We start from the raw sequence: 26,586 nt of genomic DNA on the forward strand, positions 1-26,586 counted from the left end.
CTACAAGGATGATTAGGGGACTGGAGCATCTCTCATATGAGGAAAGGCTGAGAGAGCTGGGACTGTTTAGCCTGGAGAAGAGAAGACTCGGAGGGGATCTCATCAATACTTATAAATACCTAAACGGCAAATGTCAAGAGGATGGGGCCAGACTCTTTTCAGTGGTGCCCAGTGACAGGACAAAGGGCAACTGGCACAAACTGGAGCAGAGGAAGGTCCATCTGAACATGAGGAAAAACTTCTTCACTTTGAGGGTGACTGAGCACTGGAACAGGCTGCCCAGAGAGGTTGTGGAGTCTCCTTCTCTGGAGATTTTCAAAACCTGCCTGAATGCAATCCTGTGCAATCTGCTCTAGGTGAACCTCCTTCAGCAGGAGGGGTCTAGATGGACTAGATGATGTCCAGAGGTCCCTTCCAACCCCTACCATTCTGTGATTCAGTAAGAGCTCCCCATCTCCTGTCCACCTCTCTATCACAATCGACAGAACCTGCACTCAACCACCTAACCAATCTCCCATCCTCAGGAACAGCCATTATTCCTGTGCCTCTGGTGTTGCCGGGGGAAAAGGGGAAAACAGGAAAAGAGGGCACAGGCTCAGCCCACTCCTGCTGCTGAAACATCAAAGTTTATGTCACAAAGCAATTCTCCCTCACTGACAGCAGCGTTGCTGTAGAGAAGCAGCAGGAATAACTAGCTTAATAAATTGTACCTTATTTTATTTAGAGCTGACCATGGGTTTCCCTGCAAGAGGGGCCAAACAAAGGTCTTGCAGTCAAAACCCTCAAGGTACCATAGCAGTTCCTTGGCTAGCAAGTTCTCCTTGCCCAGTGCTTGTTTAAATTTAACACTAACAGGCTCATTTTCTAAATTAACATTTAAGCAGAGCTTGGCAGGTGGGTAACATGAGATTAACAGGAGCCTTTCACTCAAAGTTAGACATAAAAGATTATACACACAAATCAAATTTAAACTATTATTACATTAAAAAAGCACAACTTAATTATTTGTCAAGATGAGAAAGCATGTGAACTTCCACGAATAATGAAATTCTGAGGTGAAGATGTCTGAAATTTACTGCATCCACAGCCTAGAAAGAGTACAAAAACTAAATACAGGAAGAGTACATACTTTGTTTATCTGAAATGCCTGGTGAATGCTACAAGTTCCACACATTTCAGTTTAAATTTTTTATTAAATAAAAAAATAGCTAAGTAAGCACAGGAACATGTCGAAACCTCTAGCAAAGTTGTGTGCAAGAAAACAAACACCAAATACATTGTATTATTGGATTTGCATTACTACAGGGACAAGTCATAGAACCTATTGGAGGGGATCCTTCAGTAGCAACTGCTGAAGTAAGAGAAAACAGCATAAGAACAGCTTTATTAGCTCTTTGAACTTTGTTTTCAAACATATTTTAATACTAATGAACACCACATATATTGCAGACAGCTGACTAAATAAAAAAGGCCATCAAGATTATCTATTCTTACTAGTCCTTGGGTGTAGGCAGTCTAACTAATGTAAACCAGAGGAGATAAGTATCAGTAACTTATGAAAAATGCCATTACAGCATGCTAGAAGCAAAACAGCCATGTGAAATGAGAGGAACAGAACTCAATATAGCGTGCAATGACTATAAGCTTCAGTGCCCACATACTAAGCTTTCTGTACTGTAATGGTCTGATACATTCATTTTGACCCAGAGACCAGAGATAAATTGTCTTAGCAATACAAACAAACAGCTAAGCAATTAGGGCAAAGGTTTTGGAGAACATGGTGATAACATCTGAAAGCATTGTTGGGTGATGGGGAAAAACAGCCCTGGAGATAGGGGGTTTAATCTGAAGTAAAAGAGAGAGTATAATTGCTTCTCCAAATTACAGTGCACTAAAAAAGAGCAGACAAGCAACTGGCACTGGTATTTGTCTGGCATCTATTTCAGTGTATCCAACCTGAAAAGTAACTTTCATTGTCCCATATGAAGTTAATCAAGTTTTGCCTATAAAAAGATAGATTTTACATGTGCAGCTGTGAAAGTGTCAGAGCTGAGAAATCCATGAGGAACCATCAGGTTCTAAAGAATTTCTATCACTTACATTTCCTTAAAGTAACTTATTAAAATAGAGTTTCCAAGCACTGAGGTTAACACAGTAGTCAAATGATCAAAGCAACAATTTTATCTATCAGCTTTTATGCATCAGCCCCAAACACAGATGTACATTAGTTGCAATGCAGAACATTGGCTGTAACAACGTCTATTATCCCCCAGGCAGAGAAACAGAGGTAACTAGTAGTTAACCTAAATTGTGTGTTGATTTAGCAATGAGCATTTGGTTATTGCTTTAAAACTTTGCGCAAAATGTTATCTCTATAAAACCAAAGTACTATATACATTTAGAATTAAGCAAAACATCAGGCCTAAAATATATTTCTTCAATTTGGGTAGGGTTACCCAAGAAAATAGCCATCGCAGATATAAGATAATCTCTCAAATTAATGCTAAATTTTGTTGTTGTGAAAGCTCTGGTACACAATAAGATAGTTATATTAGGTGGAGATGCCTGCTTATTGCAAAATATCTAAATTTGCTTTTAGTGAAAAATTTGCAATATAGAGGAGATAAATGCACATTGTCTTTTACTGCAGTGAATGACCAGCAGTCTCATAGTATTTGCCTAAAGAATGATGTTGGTTTTGTTTTTAAATGCATAATGAAATGAAGAGGCATACAGCAGATTTTTTACTAAAGAACTTATTTTTCCCTGTAAGATTTTTCTTTGAAATATATTTTTAAAAAAATCAGTAAGAGATTTTGAAAGATGCATAATTCAAACATCTATAAGAGACATGTTTTTGGAGCTGTCATAAATGATCCATAGTCTTAACTCCACCCCATATAACAGAAGCAGCTTCAATAACTCAGCCATATCATCTGAACTCCAGTGTAATTTAATGCATTGAAAGTAGGCATATGTCTTGCTCCATTGTGTAGTACATTGTAGTATACAAAGGTCAACAAAAGCCACCTGAATGAAATGAACAATTATTTATAATTTCAATAAGGAAAAGCACTTTACTAGTAATTCCAGAATAAGGTTGTACAGAGATTAGCAAATAAGGCAAGACCGCAACACACATTGGCAAACATCAAATTAACCCTTAAAAACGCAGAAAAAAAGTCTTAATTCTTTTTTCTTAGGGTAAGTGGAAAGTCTACCTGCTTTCTGTAGAAATAAGTTAGAAAATCCAATACTTCTTTTTGGCTCAAACTCCACTATGAAACATATAAACAAATTATGCCATTTTAATTTATCATTGATATATTATTTTACAGGTTATTTTGAAAGGTTTTAAATAGGTTTTCATGATATTGTTAATTATGAAATACTGAAGAAATCACCCATAAACAGCATTCCCTAACTACACAACCATTCTCCACATCTGTAATGAAAATTTTCTTCCCTCTCTTCCTCCTCTAATCCATTCATCATAACCTATGAATTAACAAAACTGAGCTCCCTTAACTTTCATTTCCAGCTTCTGCATTTTTCTCTGCCTGATACAGCCCCAGAAATAATGTCTGTAGGAGGAACATGTTAGAAAGCCAACATCGCTTCTTAATAAGTGGGCTACAGAGAAGAAAAAGGCTCTTTCAACTCAAAGGCAGGATTCTGGCTCACAATGATGTACTGCCAACACAATGCTCAGAAGTACAGCAGTATAAAGCTCAGATATTGGTGAGGTAAAATTTATACCCCCTGCCTTAGAGAGAATGTCAGGGGTTTTTATCCCAGCTCTCCCCTCCACTGCCACAACTTGAACTCCTAGGAAAACAAATGGCATCTTCATGCCTTCAAGCTCTTCTTCACTCTTTTTACCCCTAATGGCTTATACACACCTCAGCAGCAGGGGTGGGCTTTTGACTTCATTTTGCAGGTGGGCTGCCTTACTTTCTGTCACAGGAGTAGCCCAGGGAAGCAATTGCAGAAGGAAAATGAAAAGACAACTGGTATATTTCTAAAGTATTTTTTCTGTTGAATGCTGCCAGCAAAAAACATATGCTGTAACGTGGCCTGTGGATGGAGCTAGACACGTATATTTTAGTCGCAGACACCGTGAAGCCCTATCACTGTGCTTTTCCTTTCCCTCAATATACTTTTACAGAAATGGACACAATAAATACAATGAAGTGCCTATTACTAGAATAGGTATATGCATATGATTCCTATACATCAAATCTAGTCTCACATAAAAAACATGAAAGTTGAAACAATTACAAAACCAGAAGATCAAGGTCAAAAGAAAATGTATGATCATTGCTACCTATGGCATGGCAACGGACAAAGTCATACTTCTCTGTGCATTGCAATCATCGTATTTTTCCATCTTCCGCACCCCACCCCACCCCCATCCCCCCCACCCCCCCCCCGGGGAAACGAGTACCATGCTTGGCACTTTATTTGTGTAACAATGAGAAACGGAAATGATCTGATAAGAAGGGTTATGCTGTCATCTTCAGCAAAGAACATACTTTAATGCTACATCTTTCAAACTTTCATCACAGATGCATATAAATGCAGTTATCAATATTGTCAAGTGTCATGGTGCTCGATGGGCACAATTATGTGCAGTGTAATACGAATCTTAAACTGAAAATCTCAACAAATTATGAAACTCCAAGCCTTTATAAAATGATTCCTCCCTTTACTAGTTTCATCCTCACACACACATACAAAACATGCCGATACTGAAGCCTATGAATCCAGTATACCTCTTTGTACCCTTTTCAATAACAAATGAAAGAGTTGCCTTATATCCATTCTCTAACTTGCTACTGAGATAAACAATTTCTGAGTAAAACAAAGCTACAAATGGCAGTCTTTTACTTTGATCTGAAAACAGACATTCTTCATAAACTATTCCTTATATAATGCAGATATTTGCAGCCATACATCCCAGAGTCATCTGACCCCCTTCATGAAAAATTCTCTCCCTACTCTAAAATTCTGTGAAACAATTAGAAAATTCATTAAGCAGAATTTAATTATATGAAATGTCATGTTTTTGTAGAAGCTTTTGTTTCCAAAAGAACCTTTTATTTCAGACTTTTCCATCAGATCCGAACCATTTGTTGCATGGAGGCTTACATATATATGCACTTAGTTGTATTTTGGCAACTTTCAGTGGGCTATTACAATAGTCTGTTTTCCAGAAAAGAAAGTATAACCACAATACCAAGTTGAGCCTTTGGGGGCTGGTTAAGTTTCTCATTAAACTGATGTTCAAGTACATGTAAGCATTTTTCCCTTAGTGTGGCAACTTGCCAGATTAACATTGGGGAAATTCAGATGTTTATAAATTAAGTTTATAAGTAAGTTTGTTGAAATGACAAATCGGATTTTGAAAACTGAAACGTGAGTGTCTGTCTCTCGTTGTGTTATGGTGCAGTGCCCTCCACTGGCCAAATGTCCTCACTTAAAAGAGCAAAATTCTCTGAAGAGTTACTCTTCAGGCTAAAAACCAAAAAACCCTCCAAAAAACTTCAAAAGCAGTGTCAAATTCTTTGAAAAGTTTACTACATAATGGCACCAATTTATATCAATGCCAGACTTGCTTTCATATTACATGGTAATAAAAATACTTTGGGTGCTGAAATAAATCCTGAAACAGCCTTTTAAAAGAGTTTGAAATTAGAGGTGACAATACAAAAATAGGTGGTACTAAAAAGTGTAACTTAACACAAGACCTTATAATGGTAAAAAGCATACAACCAGATTAGCAATTACTACCGTCTATTGAATTTTCACTATTTTAACTTTTTCAGTTAAAAAATGAGAGACCCTCATCTAAATTTCTCTTTGAAGCAATCAATAATGCTTTTGAGTGCAGTGCACAGAACTAATTGCATCAGTACTACCTATATTAGATGTACCTGAGAGTGAGGATTAGTAAGCGTCAAGAGCCAACAGCACAATGAGAGAGCTGGAAACAAGATACATATAAATGCCCTCCCTTCAGGTTACTGTGGGTTGCCCACTTACTAGTTTTTCATCTCTCCCTCTCACTTAATTTTGTTTGTTTCAAAAATATGGATGAAGTATAAATGCGGTGATGGCAGGCAAACTGTAACAGGAATATTCTGTACTCTGACCAACCTTGCTGCTGTCACTGGGCCAACCCACTCCTCTTGGGTGATGTTACCTCTTATAATACCATTCCCTTAACTAGCTTGTGAATGGCCAGTATTGCTTCACAACTTTCTCCAATACCTATATTAGCTCAGTGACAATATCGGCAGTATTTACATGATGCATCAAGTGCCTGATCATGCTTTCAAAAATTAAGAAAAACAGTATTTTAAAATCCGTGAACATGTACAAAAGGAAAACAGGTGGTACAATAAACCCAGCTGATGATTAAGGACCCTAGCTGTCCCTATTTTGGTAATAAAAGCATTACAAATGAGCTTTAAGTAGATTCAGTTATCCTACACAAGACTACTATCTAATTACTAGATCTAATGATATTCAATGCGATAGATTTGCTGGTGATAAGGTGAACTGTTTCTTTAACAAGACTAAAAGCAGTAAGTTATAGGAGGAAGTTATGATAAAAATACAAAGATAAATGGTGTTTGCACAGATAGACCAAACCCATAGAAAGATTGAAAATATGCTTTGTGTCAAGAGTTGCACACTGTTGGATTTTCAAGCAGACCCAAAGAAGATGGACACAAAAATATTCTTAAGTCCATGATAAAACCTTCACTGCCATCTGCAGATGGAGGGAACAACTGGAAGGCTGAAATAAAGCTGAAAGATGGATTTAATGGCCCTTTTTTCAAGTGCTGACCAGTAACTTAAAAAGATGCTACAGCACCATTTTATTTGAGCACATTGAGCAACCTGGTCTAGGGGAGGGTGTCCTTGCCCGTGGCAGGGGGGTTGGAACTAGATGATCTTTAACGGCCCTACCAAGCCAGGCCATTCTATTGTTCTGTGATCTCATGTAAGATTTAAGACCTATCATAAGTTTTACAGTGTGTTCCATTCACTTTGTATAAAATTTCTGTCTCAGTGAGCAATGCAGGAAACTAGTCATATTTCATATCTGCCAATCCTATAAGCTACTTCCACTAGGAAAAAAGAAAACCCAACACTGTTCCTAAACTGTTTTTAAGGAAAAAACTAGATGCCAAGACTAATCATGAAGCATCTTCCTTTGACTATAGTTGCATGGATTACTAACAACGGTGGAATTTTCCACTCCAGGGAACAGCAGTTCTGTGTCCCCCCAATCTCTGTAGACCCCAGTTCTGGTGAAGTGGGGAGAGGTTTTGGTGCTCTGTTCTTCCAGGCAGCCTGGAGCAAGCACCAACACAGACAAGAATAACTTCTTTGCCTCAGTAAGTCTCAATCCTCACAGAAGGTTCTGTTCCTCATTGTAGGTTAATTTGTGATACTACTTTTGTATCAGGATTCACCAATGATGACACAGAGCAAGCCATTCAGTCAACCTCACCCTTGGAGTCTCAGTTTCCCTTGTTAGAAGCAAGTGCTACATTGTAGGCCTTGAGGTTCTGCAGTCATCATCTTACTTCAGATCTATCTTTTCACCCCTCCTCAGGGTTCTTATATAGCTTATGGCAATCAGCTATTTCCTTTTTTTTTTAAAAAAGCAGACATTCCCACTTCCTTTGATTGTGCAATAACCACATACTAATGCTGGGTTGTTCCGCTGATCGTTTTGCAGATAAGATCTCCCTCATACAATCTAAGAGCTGTTTTTCATACTATGAGCTTGAAAGAAAAAAATTGGAGGTGGGAACAGTGGATATCTGGTTGCTTCCACGTTCAGATCTCTGTTTGTGTTACACCATTTTAAGACCTCAAACTGAAATAGTGAGCCATTTTCACGGCCACATTACATAGCAATGTAGCAGAAGTACATAAATGCTTTCTAAACTTTTGCATAGAATTGTTTTAGCCAGAATTGTGTTAAACCCATAGTTCCTTAACATGATTTGACTCTGTTGTTGACAGGGCCTCAGAAAGAAGACCAACTGTTGGTCTCGCTCACAACCCATGAGAAGTAATTAAGACCCCACTTTCCCGTGGGGAACAGGTGTAGCTATCACTTCCCTGGCAGCCTGTTCCAGCTGAAGAGTTATTACTACAGCTGTTCAGCTGACAGCAATTACCACTGAGGATGGTCATTGTATGTGGATCTCACCTTCTAAAGGTTTCCTCCCAGGAGAGCTGACGTGATGACTGCTGAACTGCAGCATTACACTGCTTTCTGCTAAGAGACCAACTGACATTTACCTTTACGTGACCTTACTGAGCTACAAAATGTGTACTCAACCACAGTTGCTTAACCATGCTGACATATAGAATTTCTAACTTTTGCTTTTCCTTACAGTGTAAAGAGCTTTAAACACCACAGCTTTAAACCACAGAATTCTGAAAAACAAAAACAGGATGTCTGCTTCTAAAGCGGGTGCTGTGTATATTTTTCCTGAGACCGTGCTATCTGGGACCAGGTTGGTGTAATCTTTCAATACAGTCTATTGGCCAAATTCTCTCTTTCCTGCTGGAAGATTAACTCTGGTGTGTACGATAGAAAATATTTCCATGGCCATGGTTTGTTGTCATCACAATCTGCGTAACAATAGGGCCAGCTGGAGATAAAAAAAAAATAGCGCTTAAAGTTATGTTCAGTGGTCTCCTTTACTCTTGCAAAGCTTCAGTGAAGCCAGGAAGAATCCAGAAAGAGACAAACACCATTTACATCATTCAACGTGGGAAACAATGACAGAAAAAAAGAAAATCACTTGTGGTAGATACTCTTCTTCCTCACAGATGATGTTCACTGCTCCTTAGTAAAGCATACCAAGTCTCTGAAGGTGGCAGAACTTTTGCTCCTTCCTTTCCAGAATCTTTTCCCCCCTTGGATGATCAATAGGCACTGGATTTTTGCATGTGACAACTCCAGTTAGTGGCAGAGTGTACAAATTGATACCCCCTGCCTCCTTCAGGTTATTGTGATTCAAAACATGAAATCAAGGGCCAACAGATATAACTCCTCTGTAAAGACAGGAGCATACCCCCCAAAAAATAAAAAGAAGTAAGCAAAGAAACAGGTAGAGGACTCAAGGCCATCTGAAATAAGAGGCCTCAGCAACTTCCACACCAACTCCAAAACCTCACATCACAAGGCTCCCTACATGCTGGGGAGAGCTCCTTCCCAGCCAAATGAACTCTCAATTGCCACAGGCTACAGCCTTACAGCTGCATGTCCCTTAATCAGAGGTCTCCTGCAGGGCTTCCCGAGTCCTGTAACTGTTCCTTGTAGGCAGCTCTCTCCCTTCCAAGATCCACCATGCTACACTGTATTCAGTTCATACAAACGTTTGTTTCAATTTACACAGGGCCTAAGCAAGCTGCTCACTTGCGCTCATTATTTTAACTGCTATTGTTTCTTCTTCTTCTGCAAGAGTGGGTTTTGATACTGCAAGAATATGTTAGCGCAGGTCTACAGGTCTTGTAGTTGACTATCTTGCTTGTCAATCAAACCACATACCCATCTCCGAAGGCTGTCACTTAACACAGGTAAAGCACATCTCAAATATAATTTCTGGTTTGAACCAGCTGTTGGGAGTGGCTGGTCTTAAATATTCAGACTAGGAAGAAGGGTCAAAAATCCACTCAGGTTTGTCCCTGCCCTCATTCTGATGTGTATTTCTCCTCCTTTCTTCCTCTTGTCACGTACCAAATTCATATGCACTTTGAGAGGTTTTAGTTGTGCTTTTGTTGCTTATGGACACAGAACAAGAATTAGGAAGCTTACAGCTTACTCATTTTACAGATCTCAGTAGCATCACCTCTTTCCTCACTTTGTGATACACCTCTGCATCAGGCAGATAAAACAGTCCTGCCAACAATGGATAGGAAACAAGACTGAAAACCACCCAGAAATCACAGCCTGCCTCTTGCTTAATCCATGCCATTTGGAGTAATGTCTTGCCTCTTTCATTAGTAAACAATCTGTTACAGAGATACAGGAATTTGCCATGCATTATTTTTACAAGCAGGCCTACTTCTACACCAGGTCCTCTGTCCTTCTGTCACAACATCTGTGTGCATGCAGTAGGAGATCACGAAGAAAGAGGGACTTCAAGACATAACATCATGGAGAAAAAAAAGTGCACTATGTTGAATCAAATTGGATAAAGGATCCATATTCAAATTGCCTGAGTTTACATCTTCCACTAAAATTCAAGTGATACAAAGAAAGTGCTGAGTGGTTAGCAAGAAAGAGCAAAGTTATAAAAATGAACATAGAATTAACATTCTCAAGATTTATACCTTCCCTAACGTATAACTTAATTTAGATACTGTTACCAGTATATGTAGAAGACTAACCCTAAAGACCACGAAAACATGCTGTAATGAGGCAAATATAATCACTGTTTTTTTCCTAGGTTTCAAAGCACAGACAAAACATCATTTCACAGTCTCTCTATGCACTGATGGAATCATCTTCTGACTGCTCAGCAAAGAATCTGAAAAATTGGGTGGGTAACTACATCATGCAATAAGGTAATCTAAGCATTTAGTGTTAAAAACAGAACTACTCATCAACTCAATGAAATTAACATATTTATTTAATCTGTCAGATTTGATTAATTTCTAACAACATCATTCTTATTCAACTTTGGACACCTCAAAAGCAGCTGGTATAAAACAACATAGATCCAGCCAGGTCAGCAACCACATGAGATTTTTAGCCCTAAGAGCCTGGGCCAGAGATACTCAGCAAGAACTTCAGACAACCACAGAATTGTATCTTGAATATGACACTATTGTTCCCTAGCTCAGGAGGTTGCATTTTTCTACATTTTTGCCCAGATCACTGGAAACAAACATCATCCCAACTATCTAAAGGATCCAAAGCAGATATATTTCTACCCCAAAGTATCTTAAGCTCAATTTTCAAGCTTGCTATTTGGTTTTGTTTTTATTGACACTTTCCACCTTCTACCAGGACAGTATACCTTCTCTAAGTTTGCATGGATCACTAACATCAGAAATCCAATACTGAATATATTAACCACTGAAACCTGGGCAGTGCTGCAACCCACTAAACTGGTTTGCTTTCACTCAAGACGCATTCTTAAATAGCATTATCAACAGTTTCCAATTAGCCTGATAGGTTTTGCCAAGCAACCACTTTAGTTACTGTGAGACTAACACGCATGTGCAGGTTGATGCAACAGATGTTTGTCCAAGGTAGGAATCCTGTTCTCCTGGGACAATATCTGCCTTCCCACGCCATGAAGGGAGTCTTGAAGACAGTATGGCCAAAAGTGAAGGCCATACATATATAGAGAACATCCCTCCTATCATCTGTTTAGCAGAGAGGATTTCAGAAGAATCTACTATTCACATTACAGAAAAAAAATAAACCGCAAAACATTACAGTTGGAGACCTGGTATTTCATGTTTGGTAATCATCATAGCAGCTCACAAAGTTTAAAAAATTACCAGTTACTGGCTTTGGAATAAAGGTATAGTGTGAGATTGATTTTGTAACTCATAATGCTTGTTGAAGGCAAGGAAAACTTTGCTTTTTCGCAGCTTGACAAAGTCAAGCTTGACTTCACCAAGTGCTCCACGTGAAACTGTCATCATTGTAGCATACTATCATTAACTGTTACGTGAAAGCCATGTTTTCACTTACTTTGCAAACTGAGAAGGTTCACTGCATATATATATACACACACACACCCCTCTTTGGCTGAACTCTACTCTTGGAAGAATTTTTAATTCATTGACTGCATTGTGACTCTAGGATGAAGATTTGTCGCACTGGTTATCATTTGTATGTTATTCCCAAATGAGATAAAATCACTTTCCCTTAAGTAGTTCACTCCAAAGCTGGGGGGGGGAGAAAAAAATCTAACTGGTAGATAACTCCAGAGCATGGAACAACATCTATGTGAACAAACAGATTATCTGTTTATTCTAACCAGGTAAATAAGCAGAATAAAAATGGAGCTTTTAACAGAAGAAAAATAATTATTTCCCCATCACAAATTTCAAGGCACACTAGTGTAGGGAATACATTATTAAGTGCAAAGCAAAAGCCATGCTGTTTTGGAAAGCTCACACACCAAAGCAAGTATAGCACGCATTAAGACTTACCTGCTTATACTTCTGCTAAAAGACAAGACAAATAATCCCACTAAGTATATCTAATATTCATGTAGAAGGCATATGCATATCAGGCAAATATAGTGTTAATACCTTACTGTTTCCATTAGAAACAGCAGTTTAAAACCGAAATACATAAATACATCATGTTCTGTGCTTGTCCAATGAAGTTCACAATTTGAATAACGAGATACTACATTTCTACTCAAGAATCAGGACAACTCCTTAATGAATGCCTCCTCCTAAGTACAATTACACACATATAAAATGAGATTATCAGTGATAAAGGTGAAAACTGGCATGCTTGAACTTTAGAAACATAAAAACTACATGAAATGGTGGGTTTGCTTTGTTGTTGCATATTACCTTTATAACTTTACATGACAACTATAACTTTTGACCTTATGCTTTCTGTACATTTGAAGTTCATTACAAATATTCAGAAGCTAAGATTTATACATACATTATATATAGTGGGTCTTAAAATGTAATAATCATTAATTTAGCAATATTTAGTTGCAAAAGCATTCTGTTTATATGCACCTAATATTAAGGAGAGGAATTAATTAATTAGAGGAATTAAGGAATTGATAGTATATTGCTTTAAACCTTGTAGCATATTACTTCAAATATTCTTTTTTTTTTGTCATTTGTATATTTGGTTAGCTTTCTATTATTCCTTTTCTTACTTTCCACACAAAAGAGAAATGCATTTAAACTCTAATCAGAGCTAGAAGTGCAGGTACAGTTTGCAAGGTGCACTATACAGAATAATATATAATACCATCATTTTTCATGCAGTAAATAGTAGAAATAAGATTAGAACTGTTTCTTTCCAAATGCAAAATCCTGTGCTCGCACTGCACTGATTTAAAAAACCCTACTAATTTGAATGGAACAATTTATAATTCTCTGATTTTAAAGAAGGTCCAAAACATAGCATGTTGGGAAAATACAAGCACCAGAATATCTTGTACAAAACCATAGTTACTATAGATTTAGTAGACATATCATCTGTATGAGTTACCTGGACAGAAAGTAACCATATGATGTGAAAGAAAACATTTAAAAAGCAATCACACTATAGATTGGAATCACACTGCTTTCAAATTCATCCTGAACACTGTTGTCTATGTCCTATCTGAAGGCAAGCAAAAATTTTTGACACTTCAACTTCAGATATTTACCAAAGAGTTTTTCCAATGACAATGCCATATTTTTTCTTGCAAGAGTGAACTCAGGCGAGATTTTCACCAACATTAACGTAGCATCCAAACAACTACTTAGACCTTCATGAGCTTGTGCCAGCTGTACTGTACCTTTAGGCCATATATCACTGCTAACTCAAGAGTTCTAGTCACCAGCAGTTTGTATTGATTTCTGCATGTAAGATAAAGCCTTAGTATGACACCTGGATGCTCTGGTCCATCCAGGCCTTGCTGTATGCTTTAATGCTTGCTTCACATTTGAAATTTACTCTAGAATCCCCATCCCCAACACTGGAATTGTACATTATAGGACAAACGCATGAAGGTTACTCAAAACACAATACTGGGGTGCTCTGCATTAAGATACTGTTATGCTTATTTCAAGAAACAGACATTCGCAAAAACAAATACAAGCAACATGAGAGATCATTCAACAGCTGGTCCTCGGACCTTGACAGGCTTGAGAGGTGGGCCCATGCGAACTGCATGAAGTTCAACAAGGCCAAGTGCAAGGTCCTGCACGTGGGTTGGCGCAATCCCAAGCACCACTACAGGCTGGGCGGGGAATGGATTGAGAGCAGCCCTGAGGAGGACTTGGGGGTGTTGGTTGATGAGAAGCTCAACATGAGCCCACAATGCGCACTTGCACAAAGCCAACCATATCCTGGGCTGCATCAAAAGAACCAACAGGTGAGGGAGGTGATTCTGCTCCTATACTTCACTCTGGTGAGACCCCACCTGAAGCACTGCATCAAGCTCTGGGACCCCGGTACAAGAAAGACATGGAGCTGTTGGAATGAGTTCAGAGGAGGGCCATGAAGATGATCAGAGGGCTGGAGCACCTCTCCTGTGAAGACAGGCTGAAAGAGTTGGGGTTGTTCATCCTGGAGAAGAGAAGGCTCCAGGGAGATCTAATTGCAGCCTTCCAGTACCTGAAGGACACCTACAGGAAAGCTGGAGAAGGACTGTCTACAAGGGCATGGAGTGATAGGACAAGGGGTAATGGCTTTGAACTGAAGGAAGTTAGATTTAGATTAGATATTAGGAAGAAATTCTTCACTGTGAGGGTGGTGAGGCACTGGAACAGGTTGCCCAGAGAAGTTGTGGCTGCCCCCTCCCTGGAAGTGTTCAAGGCCAGGTTGGATGGGGCTTTGGGCAACCTGGTCTAGTGGAGGGTGTCCCTGCCCATGGCAGGGGGGTGGAACTACATGATCTTTAAATGTCCCTTCCAACCCAAACCATTCTATGATTCTATGAATTGCAGTGAACTCACTGATAATGGGGACTTTCTATCCTGGTCAATTCAAGCACCTTCAGCATCTCTTTAATGATTTTACTTTCATATTTTCAGAACACCATTTCCTTACAAGTGTGCCTACTTTATCAAGATATTACGCATAATGTAGCCTCTCTATTTTCAGACTGTATCTATAAATGACTATTTCATTTTTTTCCAATCAATTAATACATTATTCATATCAGGAGTGCTTTAGAGCTCAAACTGATTCAGAATTCTACAAAGTATGAACCTACCTGTAAAACTCAGTCTTAGGAACTGTGTCAGCTGCCTTAAAAAGTAAAACAAAGACACCAAGACTACAAGATACCCTTCGCAGAGCAATGCTTCTCTTTCCAAGTGTCTACTTCCATTAGACTTAAAGCTAAACTTGCATTTTGTAGAAATGACCACATATAATTAAATAAGATCAAACTCATAATCACTTCAAGTGCAGCCAACCAAAGAATAATACTTTTAATCAATGACAAGTCTCCCTCACCATGAATGAGCATTTATATTATCAATTAAAAAGCTGTTGTTCCACTTACTGTGCCACATCAGACACAGCTGGCAGTGTCGACTCTTCTGATAAAAGGTCAATGTCATCAGTGAAGCTGTTGGCCCGTGACATTTCTTGGTTATTCCTTTCTAGGCGTCTTTTCACTGCACAAATAATTGAAAGAAATCATAATACATAAGGGAGACAACATATACCAGCTCTTTCCCTTGCTTAAGATATTGTCCACTAGATTAAAGAGATGGTTCTGACATGAGACATGGCTTTCTTTTATGTCAGAATCAGTCAAGTTGATGCTTAGAACATATGCCATACAAAAACATATATGTGCATATACAAATACACAGGAATCTCTTACAAGAAAGGCTTGTCTTCTTGAGGACTGTCTCCCCATAGCAGAAATTCACCATACCCACAATTTCAATGTGTGTTTGGCAATAGATAGAAACAATCTGGCTTCCATTTCCTCAGTTAATACTATTTGATATGTATAATTTAATTTCTCTAAACCCTTTATTTAAAATTTTATTGATATTATCATATAAACAGCACTTTTGTTTCAAGTATTCTATTTGGTCACTATATTCACCAGTGTTCAAAAATTCTCCTGTGGACCAGGGAAGAGTCTCAGGTGTTTGAATGCAGTCAGCTCAGCAGGGGAAACAATGATGGATGCAAAGCTCTACGGTAGCTCAGCTTATGTTCCAAGCATAAGAAAGCTATAAGTTTCATTACAGCTTGGGAAGACATATGATGGCCAACAAATGAAGGAGTTCACTCACAGATTGCAAAAAAACCAGAGAAGTGCAGCTAGCCCTGTAACTGTTTTAAAAAGCTCTAACCCCAACACTCACTCCCATCAAGTACAGGGCTAACTTCTTCCACTATAAATGTGAAGTATACGTGTACCTGCCTTTCCGAGTTCAGTTGCATCAATATTCATAAGCAATTTCTGCTTTAAGGTCTTTTCAATATCTTTTCTGTATCTATTTTGTTCAAAAGCTATGAAATACATCTAGTTTAAATTGCTGGGATCTGAAATAGCAATTTTTTTCATGACTACTAGTGATCCTAACAGTTTCTAAGGACGCTCCCTACCTATTTTAATTCTGATCATTCTTGAAACATACAGTTATGAGCTGGCAGAGTCTAACTTGGAAAATGCATAGGATGATGCATATAAATTCAAGTGAGGGAGGGAAAAAAAGAAAAAAGAAAAAAAAGAGACAAATGTTTTGGGGAGGAACATTAAAATTAAGTGTCAAACAAAACAAGTAAAAGACTAAGTGTCACTTGCATATGCTGTGGTGGGTGAGGAGGGAAAAAAACCCCACATGACATAAATGACAAAGCTTGCCTCCTAGAAAACTAAATTGTTGAAATCTCAAGTTAATTCTACAGTACCACTTTGGCTGGACTACATTCAAGCTAAATACTAAAAGTAATACAACAACAGAACTTACTATTGGAAGAGCCAAAGCATAAATGGCAAGGAGTGAAAATGAAGTCTATGGAATATAATTATAAAATGGCATAACTGAACACTGCTAAAGGACATAAAATTACAAAATCTATTTACATCTGCTGCATTTAATAACAATTAAACTATGTTTCCAGGGGAAAACCAAATCTTTCTGACACTGGGAAAACGAACTTCTGTGCTCTTCCAGCACCACTGAAACACTTTGGTTGCTCTAGAGGAGTTTTATTTGTGAGACCTGCCAGTTCTGCGCTTGTTCTGATAAGACATTTTTTCTGTAAGAGAAGTATGTAGCCTTATTGCTGGACAAAGTCTTGAGATACATCGATCTGATATTTGAAGTATTGCTTTGGGAAGCACACACAGATTTGGAATAGGCTCAAATCTCTAAAGAAGTAACATCACACACGATCACATTTGCAAAATTAAACTGGGGGAGTTTTGGCTTCAACTTCAGTAAGGTTTTCCTCATAGAAACCTAGCAGAGAGTTGGCCAAAGGCAGAGTTAAGTCACTGTGCATAATCAAATTAAAAGGAAAACATTGTATTGCTATCAATTCCTACTACACAATGGATTGCTAACACGCTAAGAGAAGGATCTAGTTAATTCATGGGGAATTGCCTCCTTTATAGTACAGGATAGAAATTAAAATTACTGCAATGCATCTGTCATGATAAGTAGTAGTATTATATTTTATTTCTGTCATTTTAAAGGTTTGGCCCATATTGCTTTATCAAAATTATCTGTCTCATCACACCACTGTTTGCAATCTGCATCCATGGGCTCATAAAAAACCCCCAAAAAATCCTAATTCTTTACATTTGGCTTGCTAATTCCTTTTCTGAGAAGTATTCACTACCACAATGGCTTTCTGCTCCATAACACACTAGTTGTAAGAAAAGAGAGACAAGAGTAACATGCCAGTTCTGAAACCTTCATTATTCCCATTTGTGGGTGCAGCTCTGCTGTTACTGCAGGGTGCTCCTGGAACCCCTGCTTCTTGGACCACGGACCTTCTGCAGAGACATGTAGAATATAATTCTGGGCTTAATGTCCTCAGCTGGTGCTTGGTTACCTACACAAGCATGGCAAGCTTCTGTTCCCTCTTTAGGTAGGGTAAAAAAGCATGCAAATTTTCTATTTGGTGAAGACTTTGTTATGCATTATCTGTGACAGTCATCCCACAAGTAGTGCGCATACATTTCATTCCTACAAGCATCTTGAAAAAGACAATGGTGTGATTATGTACTTTATACACACACAGAGGAGTTCTGTAACGTATGCTCTATAGTTCATTTTATTAGTTGAATTGAAGATGTGCACTTTGCTCCATAAAACTAATTGGGTAATGTCTCACGGGTTGCCTCCCTGCTTCCCCTCTCCCCTCCCATGCTTTCCACAGAGTGAGATCTGTGGACAGAACAATTTTTGCTAGTTTGGTTACGGACTAGATTTGTCTCAAAAACCTGCCCCTAATGTACACAAGTATTAAGAGAAAGAAGAGCTCCTCCTAGAAATGCTGCTCTTAAGCATCAAGTTAAAGCAATCACAGCTCTGAGGCTCATATTTGGGTAGTGATATTACAAGATTCCCTACTACTCTGAGAGACACTTGATTCAATTTAGAGTCAGTTCAAGTTCAAGTTTTGTGAAGTATTAAGCTACCACAAAAGAATACCTGTTTTATCCTTGTAACCCTAACAATAAAATCTATTTAATACTAAATCTCTTTATGCTTTTCCACCCATTAATTCTGTGTGTTCTTGCTTTAAAATATTAACCCATTAATAATGAGTTCTGGTCCACACATACAAATGTTAATGTCAATGGTAAATGCAAGTATCCCGTCCTCTGTTTTAAATATTTTCTGTCCTTAAGGTGACTGTCGTAAGCTGTTACCTTCTTATCTGAATCTCTCTTTCTGGAACCAGCTCACTTTTGGAAGTAACTGTCACTTTCCCTGAGCGAACTTTGAAAACTCATTTAGACAGCAATGTTCAGTCATAAATCAAAATTCCCAAAATCACACAAAAAGGAACCTTTTTTTTTAAATGTCAAGAAGCCATAAACTTCTGAGCAACAAAGTAATTCATAATAATCATTCACGATAATGTTTTCATTTTGAGGAAATGTGCAACATTAAAATACATTCAACACATGGCAGTGATGCTTTCCAGAAATAAAACTCAAAGTTGTAAGGTCCAGCTACTACATATGGTATGTTTGTAACAGCTGCAGCTCAAGCCAGAACAACTATATCTTCCCTCTCTATATTTAATAGATTCTCCTTTTCCAAACTGACTTTATGGGAAATTAAATGCCTGACTTTTGTTGTTGCAGAGGAGCAAGGAAGGCAAAGAAATATGGAGTGGAAAGGGAAGAGAAGCCATCCTTCCTTTCCATATGCTGCTACTTGCAATATGAAGAAGCTGTACCTACTTGATTATAAAATATATAATATTTTCTGAGCATTAACAGTTGGAAACAGCAAGTTGAAAATACAGAATAGTATCTACCACAGTACAACAAATATCAGTGAATGCCATAGACATAGGAATCCATGAAACAACTCATTAAATGAAACAGCAAAAGGAAAGCTAAGTTTCATATACCTCTATTTTTTCCTTCAGTGAAAAAGGAAAATGGTGAGACCATATAATAAACATATCCAAATGTAACCTAGAAATAGTTTTGTACTGCTGCTTAGCTTTATCTAACCTTGATTCCTTATCTAGATCAGACTAACTTCTGTCTTTGTAGTATGGGGAAAAAAGTGAACTGCCAATTTACAACTGCAGTAGAAAATATGAATGCACCTGGTTCCTATTACCATGGTCATCCTCAAATAGGTAGGCAGTACCTACCAATACCAGGACAAAATAACCAGGAAGATTTTACAGTATTCTTTTCTCAGATAAAGAAGGAAAAAAAAAAAAAAAAAAAGAAAAAACAGGTCTCTTCTATTGCAAATAATTCCAACTTACTATTAGGAGGGGTTTTTTCACATTCACCAAAAACCCCCAAACATAAATTTAAAGATAATTCATACCATTCCCACACAGTCTATTTTACAAAAGCCTGCAGAGAATTGCAGTGGCTGCTTATGTTCTATAGAAGGGTACCTGCAGTTGCTACTCCCAGGAATGCAAACACCAAAGAACTTGAATGAAAGGAAATATTTGGCAAATTAAACAGGGGAAAACACAGGCACGTGAATAGAAATGGATGGTAAATTTGAGACAGTTTAAGATAAAACAGTTCCTGTTGCATGGATATTTATTCCTTAAGTAATAGATTGTGTGAAGACAATGCCAAGTACCTGATGACAGGGGAGAGAGCGCACAGAACAGATGGATAAAGATGACCAGGAAAGTGGTGGAGCTTCGCCTAAAAACACAGGGCCAGAGAACCTCCAGATGGGACATAAAAGGTAAGCTAAACCAGTGTTCAAAGCAGTAAAAAGATTAACGTGTATAGAACAATGATGAAGATAAGGTCTCCTCTACTAGATGAAAGTAAGGGTGGGGAACTTTTCTGTTTGTCTGGGGTTTTGCTTGTTTGGTTGGTTGTTTTTAAAACAGAACATTATAAAAAATGAGCTTCAGAGACCAAAAGTAAATTCTAATCTATTACTTCAGTGCCACTGTCTTGTAATTACTTTCACTCATTTCTTCTTTTTTTTTCCTTAGGACAAGGACTTATTAGTGCTAGAAAAGTTATCCTATATAGAATAACTCTTAAATGAAATAATCTGTGAGAGAAAAGTAACAAGACAGCATTTTGCAACATGTGTTTTTATCACTATTGTACGCTTAGCAAGAAGTTGGTATGAACAGTAAATCGACAACAGAAACAGATAATCCATAACTGGCTTCTTGATTATATACACAGTTAAAAATGGAAATATACTCCCAATTTTTTTTTTTTTTTTACTGAATTTGGTTGGATCAGTCACATCATCAAAATTACTGACACCTAGCCCACTTTAAATTATAGTAAAATTTCTGTTAACAAAATCAAATGAAATATTGAAATAACCAATTTCATCTGTATATTTAATTACATGTTTAACAATGGGAAACAAAGCAAGTTTATTAGATTATTTACAGTGAGACCAACTGACTAGAATTTTTTAAAGGTGTCTAAACTCAATTTTCCACTACGAGAGACATTTAGTAAGATTTGATTTCCTAAATTCCATATGCACTTGAAAAAAAATAATCTGGTCTGCACACTTCAGTGACAGAATATGTCACTGATTAAACTATTTCTATAGCAGTTAATTTAAAAGACTGTATGTGCACAATATGCACTATGAGTGACATAGCACTAGGAAAAAAAGAAAACCTCTTATTTTTTTCATTCCCACTCTGTGGCACATCTAAGCCAAAAACTTCTACTTTCTTTACAGTCAATGGAGAAAGCGAAAAGGAGGCATCTCTGAAGAATGACTGTCAGTCCAACCTCAGACAACGGCATTATACTTATAATGCACCCATCTTGACTACATGTGCAAGGTAGGTGGGATCAATCCAGCCTGAAAGTTCACACTATCAGTTGACTGTTTACCAACTTTCAGATCAAAAGTTATTAACACACTCTCTCTCAGAACACCAGGCTCCACTACTCAATGTAACAAAGGTCTATGAAGTAAACATTTGATTTGTTTAATTTTATATGTAAGGCTGCACCTTGACAGAAAATCCATGGGATGACTTGCCTTCCTTTATCCACAGGGAAGAACCTGCATTATTTCTTGACTTCTTTCTTGTGGCAGGAACTCATACCACCTCACTGCCTAAAATGCAGTTATTTCTGAAGCTGTATAGAGAGGCAAACTGGTTTGGGGCCTAGACTGAAACATTTCCAAACCCTTACTTCACTCAGGAAAAAAGGGAAACTTAGTGGCTTATGAAAGCCAAGGTGCCTATAAGTGTCTGACACCTGACCACCAGCCTGCCTATAAAAACGTCTTCAATTTGCTATTATTATTCATCTCAACAACCAAATGGTATTCAAGTTCATCTGAAGTCATGTTGGAAGAATATGGCAAAACATATCATTAGCATAGACTGAATCACTTTATGAAAGTTATACTATGAGAGCTTTTCTTCCTTATTGTGGAACCGAAGTGTCGGGATTGTACTCAGTACTAGCCTAAATAAGACAGACCTACTTTTATTTTAGTTTTCTGTAAAATGTTAAAAATCTGAGCATTTGAAGCTGGGATTTTAAATCCTTACTAGGTACTTAAGTGAAAGCCATCTACAAATGCCAAATACTCCCATGCCCAACTCTAAGAGCTACAAGTGCCCAGTACAGTTAAAAAAGCCAAGCCACTTTATGTACCTAATTTTAGGCATCTAAATTTATTGTCATCAGAGACGTGGCTGATACTGAAATTCTGGCACATTCTCCCTAAATTTGATTTTCTTCCCAGAAGATCTGCAGAATCAGACCACAATGAATTAAACAGTAGTTTGCTAGCAGAACAGAAATAAAAGAACATCTGAAAAAGTGAATTGAGAAATAAGAATAAATTTATATTTTCTGCAAACATATTGCTAAGTATATGCAAAAAATGCCATGCACTATTGCTGCTGTACTTAGTTACATGTTCGGCTGCAAGTGTTTTAGATAAACTTCAACATCTGGTTTCCTGTGTATCTGATTTGAAACAATCAGCACTCAAAATGCACTAATGCTGACTTTATTTGTTGTACATTCTTTTGTTTAGATAAGCCTGCAGGCCGAATTACATACTGACTTACACCCCATGGAACCATAATCACTTATTACACGTCTAATGGGACAGCACGGAGATGTAAATGAATACTAACAGATAATTCAAAATCACAAAGGCACGTAGTATTGGAAAACACGCAGAGAGAAAACAACAAAACATACTTCGGAATGGATATGAAGATGCTGTTACCTACCCGACTGCCTGAACATCCTTGTAAGACTTAGCAAACAAGAAGGTTGCAATATACTCGCAAAAAACCACCAAAAATTTTCTAAAGCATCATAAATATAGGAAAATTTTTCTTTTTTTAAGAAAAAGTGCATTCAGCACAAAATCAACTTATTTTCTTTAAATCAAACATATTGGGTTAGACTATTTAGCTGAATATTTTGTACAAAATAACTTGTGGAGTGAGCAAACGTCCATACCACTGAACCTGTGTAATGTTTGGCATTAACTGACAAGCAGGTTTGTTGATAGATTCAGAAAAGTGGTCAGGGACCAATTGCACAAAGAGTTGTAAGTACCTCCTCATATACAGATATGACCTGTCAGAAGAGAATTGGAGATTAATAGAGCATAGTGGAGAAGCATGCTGTGTTGGTGCCACTCACTATCTGTTCAGATAACAAGCTATGATTTCCATTGTGCTCAGTTCAGTCCCTTTCAAAAGCATTGAGTTAAGAAAGAATTTTCCTTAGCCAATGTAATCTGAGCAAAATAATTATTTTTAAATGTCTATTGATTGTGCTGTGATAAAAGCATTAATGATCAACTAAACCCATGAAAATATGGAGCTAAGTGACAAAGAAGAGCTACTTATCTAGCTATTTTAACTTTTACATTTCTGGTTGCATTATGCCCAGGATAGATTTTCAGCTTTCCTCATGGGAATGACCCACAATAGAAAGCTAGGGAAACCTCTTTTTCAATTGTCAGAATAGCAAACTAAAATTTGTTCCAAAAATGTCAGATGTGATTTTTTTTTTTTTTAACAGTGCTAAATACAGCTAGCTGTAAGCTGCAATCATTGTGCTATCATCTTTTAGACATACTGCATGCTGGATGATAATATGAATATTTGCTACATGGCTAGGTATGTGGTCCAGCTACCTGGATGCTTCCCTCTGACCTCCTTGCCTTTCACAGCAGAAAGGAAACAGCATTTCAGGAGTACGTACAACTCTAGCAGCCAGATACCTTTTTCCATGCATATTCATAACATGCCCTTAGAGCCTATACTTGTTACAACAAAATTTACCTCTGTGGACTTTTGTCCTCCATCTTACTGAGCCAAACAGACTAGAAGACCCTAAAGACAAGAAAGTGAGAGAAACAGAAGGCCTATAACTGAACCCTAGAGGGGTTTCTCATTCTCAACCTGAACCATCCATAGAAAATTCCCATCTCTTAAGATGCAGTCTCCATATGTATCTCAGATAGCAAGCCCTTCCCAGGTTTTTATGCAGCTATAGAAGTGAAGATTGACATCTTTGTGGTGGTTTGACCCTGCCTGGATACCAGGTGCCCACCAAAGCCACTCTGTCATTGCCCTCCTCAGCGGGACAGGGGAGAGAAAATATAACAAAAGGCTTGTGGGTCAAAATAAGGACAGGGAGAGATCACTCACCAGTTACCATCACAGGCAAAACAGACTCGACTTGGGGAAAAATTAATTTATTACCAATCAGCTCAGAGTAGGATAATGAGAAATAAACCCAAATCTTAAAACACCTCCCCCCACCCCTCCCTTCTTCCCAGGCTTAACATCACTCCCAATTTCTCTGCCTCCTCCCCTGAGCAGCGCAGGAGGATGGGGAATGGGAGTTGTGGTCAGTTCATCACACATTGTCTCTGCCGCTCCTTCCTCCTCAGGTGGAGGACTCCTCACACTCTTCCCCTGCTCCAGCCTGGGGTCCCTCCCATGGAGACAGTCCTCCACCAACTTCTCCAACGTGAGTCCTTCCCACGGGCTGCAGTTCCTCACCAACTGCTCCAACGTCAGTCTCTCCCACGGGGTGCAGACCTTCAGGAGCAGATTGCTCCAGCGTGGATCCCCCATGGGGTCACAGGTCCTGCCAGGAGCCTGCTAGAGCATGGGCTTCCCACAGGGTGACAGCCTGCTTCAGGTGTGTCCACCTGCTCTGGTGTGGGGTCCTCCATGGCCTGCAGATGGATGTCTGCTCCACCATCATCCTCCATGGGCTGCAGGGGGACAGCCTGCCTCACCATGGTCTTCTCCATGGACTGGATGGGAATCTCTGCTCCAGCACCTGGAGCCTCTCTTCCCTCTCCTTCTTCACTGACCTTGGAGCCTGCAGAGCTGTTCCTCTCACATATTCTCACTCCTGTCTCCAGCTGCAATTGCCTGGGTTTTTTTCCCCCTTCTAAACCATGTTATCCCAGAGGCACTACCATCATTGCCAATGGGTTCAGCCTTGGCCAGCAGCAGGTCCATCTTGGAGCCGGCTGGCATTGGTTCTGTCAGACATGGGGGAAGCTTCTAGCAGTTCCCCCCAGAAGCCACTCCCGTAGCTCCCTCCAGTACCAAAACCTGACCATACAAACTCAATACACTGTTTTAACATTTCTTTTGGATTCTGTTCCTGACAAAAGTAATGTCTTTTTTCTTATGAAAGCTATTTGTCCTAAACACAAAAGCATTAGGCTTCCAAACTCAATCAAATGTATGTGGTTGATATGGATGTAATAAGAGGTAAGGCCTGGCAAAGATTTTCCCAGTTTTTTGGGGGAGAGGAGCATTCCAAGAAACCCACAGAGTGAACTGCATAGAAGATATTGTTCAGCTATTAAGTTGTGCCACATGGCAGTAGCAGAATTGTGACAGCAGTAAAAATACAGTGACATTAATAAGAAAAAGAACACTTGTTTAAAGAAAAGCACCTACCTATCTTACCAAAAGCCCTTGATGTTATCCTTTTTCAAGCAAGGATAGCAGGTACCCTCATCTCCTCAAACATCTCCTAGCAAAAATCTGTCTTGGAACCTACTTTAACATGTTTATGCTGCCAAATCAACTTCACGTGATCAACAAGAAATCGCTATATATCCTTCCTCTCCTGTTTCTCATTCTTTGCAGGTTTACTAGCTTAATACCATGTAGTCTGGCATTAAACATTTCAATAACTGGTCAAATCTGCATCACTGAGCTACTCTGCAGAAAACTAATTCTGCCACAATAGTTTACATTTGCCATTAACACTTGGTGGCTGAAACAGCACAGAGTAAGTTGCTGACATATATTGTCAGCAGTGAGCTACTTTTCCTGCATATTTTCAGGCCCAAACGCTGCCACAACTAGTCCAGGAGGAACGTGAACTGGACACCTTTGGGAAAGCATCTAACAAGACAAGCTGTATTTAAATGATGTCAAGAAAATAATGTTTCTCAATATTCTACAGCAAAGTATTTTGACTCATTTCAACTTTGAAAAGTATCTCTTTCTCTTAACTGAAACCTCATTCTGTTTCTTTTTCTTATCTGACACAATCCTTCTGCCCACAGATATTTTGAACACATTTTCAGAGTTGGAGATACCATCTACAGCTTGTGAATATATTCAGAGACCAATTCTCCATGACTGAACTGAAGTCACCATTAATAATGCATTTGACTCTTTAAGGCTAGTAATATTTGACTGTTAGTTCAGTTATTCTGAAGAACACACATACAGTATAACAGTCAAGAAAAATAAGACAAAAATAGCTTTGAAAGCGATCCTTCTCCACTGCTTGGCTTTTTTTTTTTTTTTTAAAGGACAAGAAGAACTTGACCTTAAAATGAAACAATTAATAGCCAGTGAAATGTAATTTGGCAGCTTGTTAGCTCTGCAGGGACAGCTCTTAACACATACAAACTCTTAGAATTACACACAGAGAATGTATCGTATAATATAAATATATAGAGTTACTTTCCATTATGGGAATCAGAACTGCCATTATAGTAAAAATGTTTATTTTAAAAAGGAAGTACAGTTTTAGTGTGGCTATTAAAGAAAATAAACCAGTCTGAAAACGTTTTTATTTTTCATGACTGCTAATGGTCAAAGCATACAAATTGCAATGACAGTAAAATTAGAAACATCTTCCAAATTGTTGTCAATGTTTTGACTCACAA

General features: G+C 38.3%; 1 protein-coding gene across 8 annotated transcripts in view; it reads right to left on the reverse strand.

Annotated features, from left to right (window-relative positions):
- The window catches only part of LOC129215548 (potassium voltage-gated channel subfamily KQT member 1-like), a 537,892-nt gene that overhangs the window by 417,866 nt on the left and 93,440 nt on the right, over positions 1–26,586 (reverse strand). For all 8 annotated transcript variants that reach the window (XR_008580024.1, XM_054848960.1, XM_054848954.1 and 5 more), the window contains one exon: positions 15,255–15,369. Coding sequence is in view for 7 of the 8 variants with exons in the window: in XM_054848960.1 (XP_054704935.1) it covers positions 15,255–15,369 (115 nt within the window). In the remaining variant the exon portion in view is untranslated. The remainder of the gene's footprint in view (positions 1–15,254; positions 15,370–26,586) is intronic.

Source organism: Grus americana, chromosome 1 (assembly GCF_028858705.1).
Source record: "Grus americana isolate bGruAme1 chromosome 1, bGruAme1.mat, whole genome shotgun sequence".
Taxonomy (NCBI): domain Eukaryota; kingdom Metazoa; phylum Chordata; class Aves; order Gruiformes; family Gruidae; genus Grus; species Grus americana.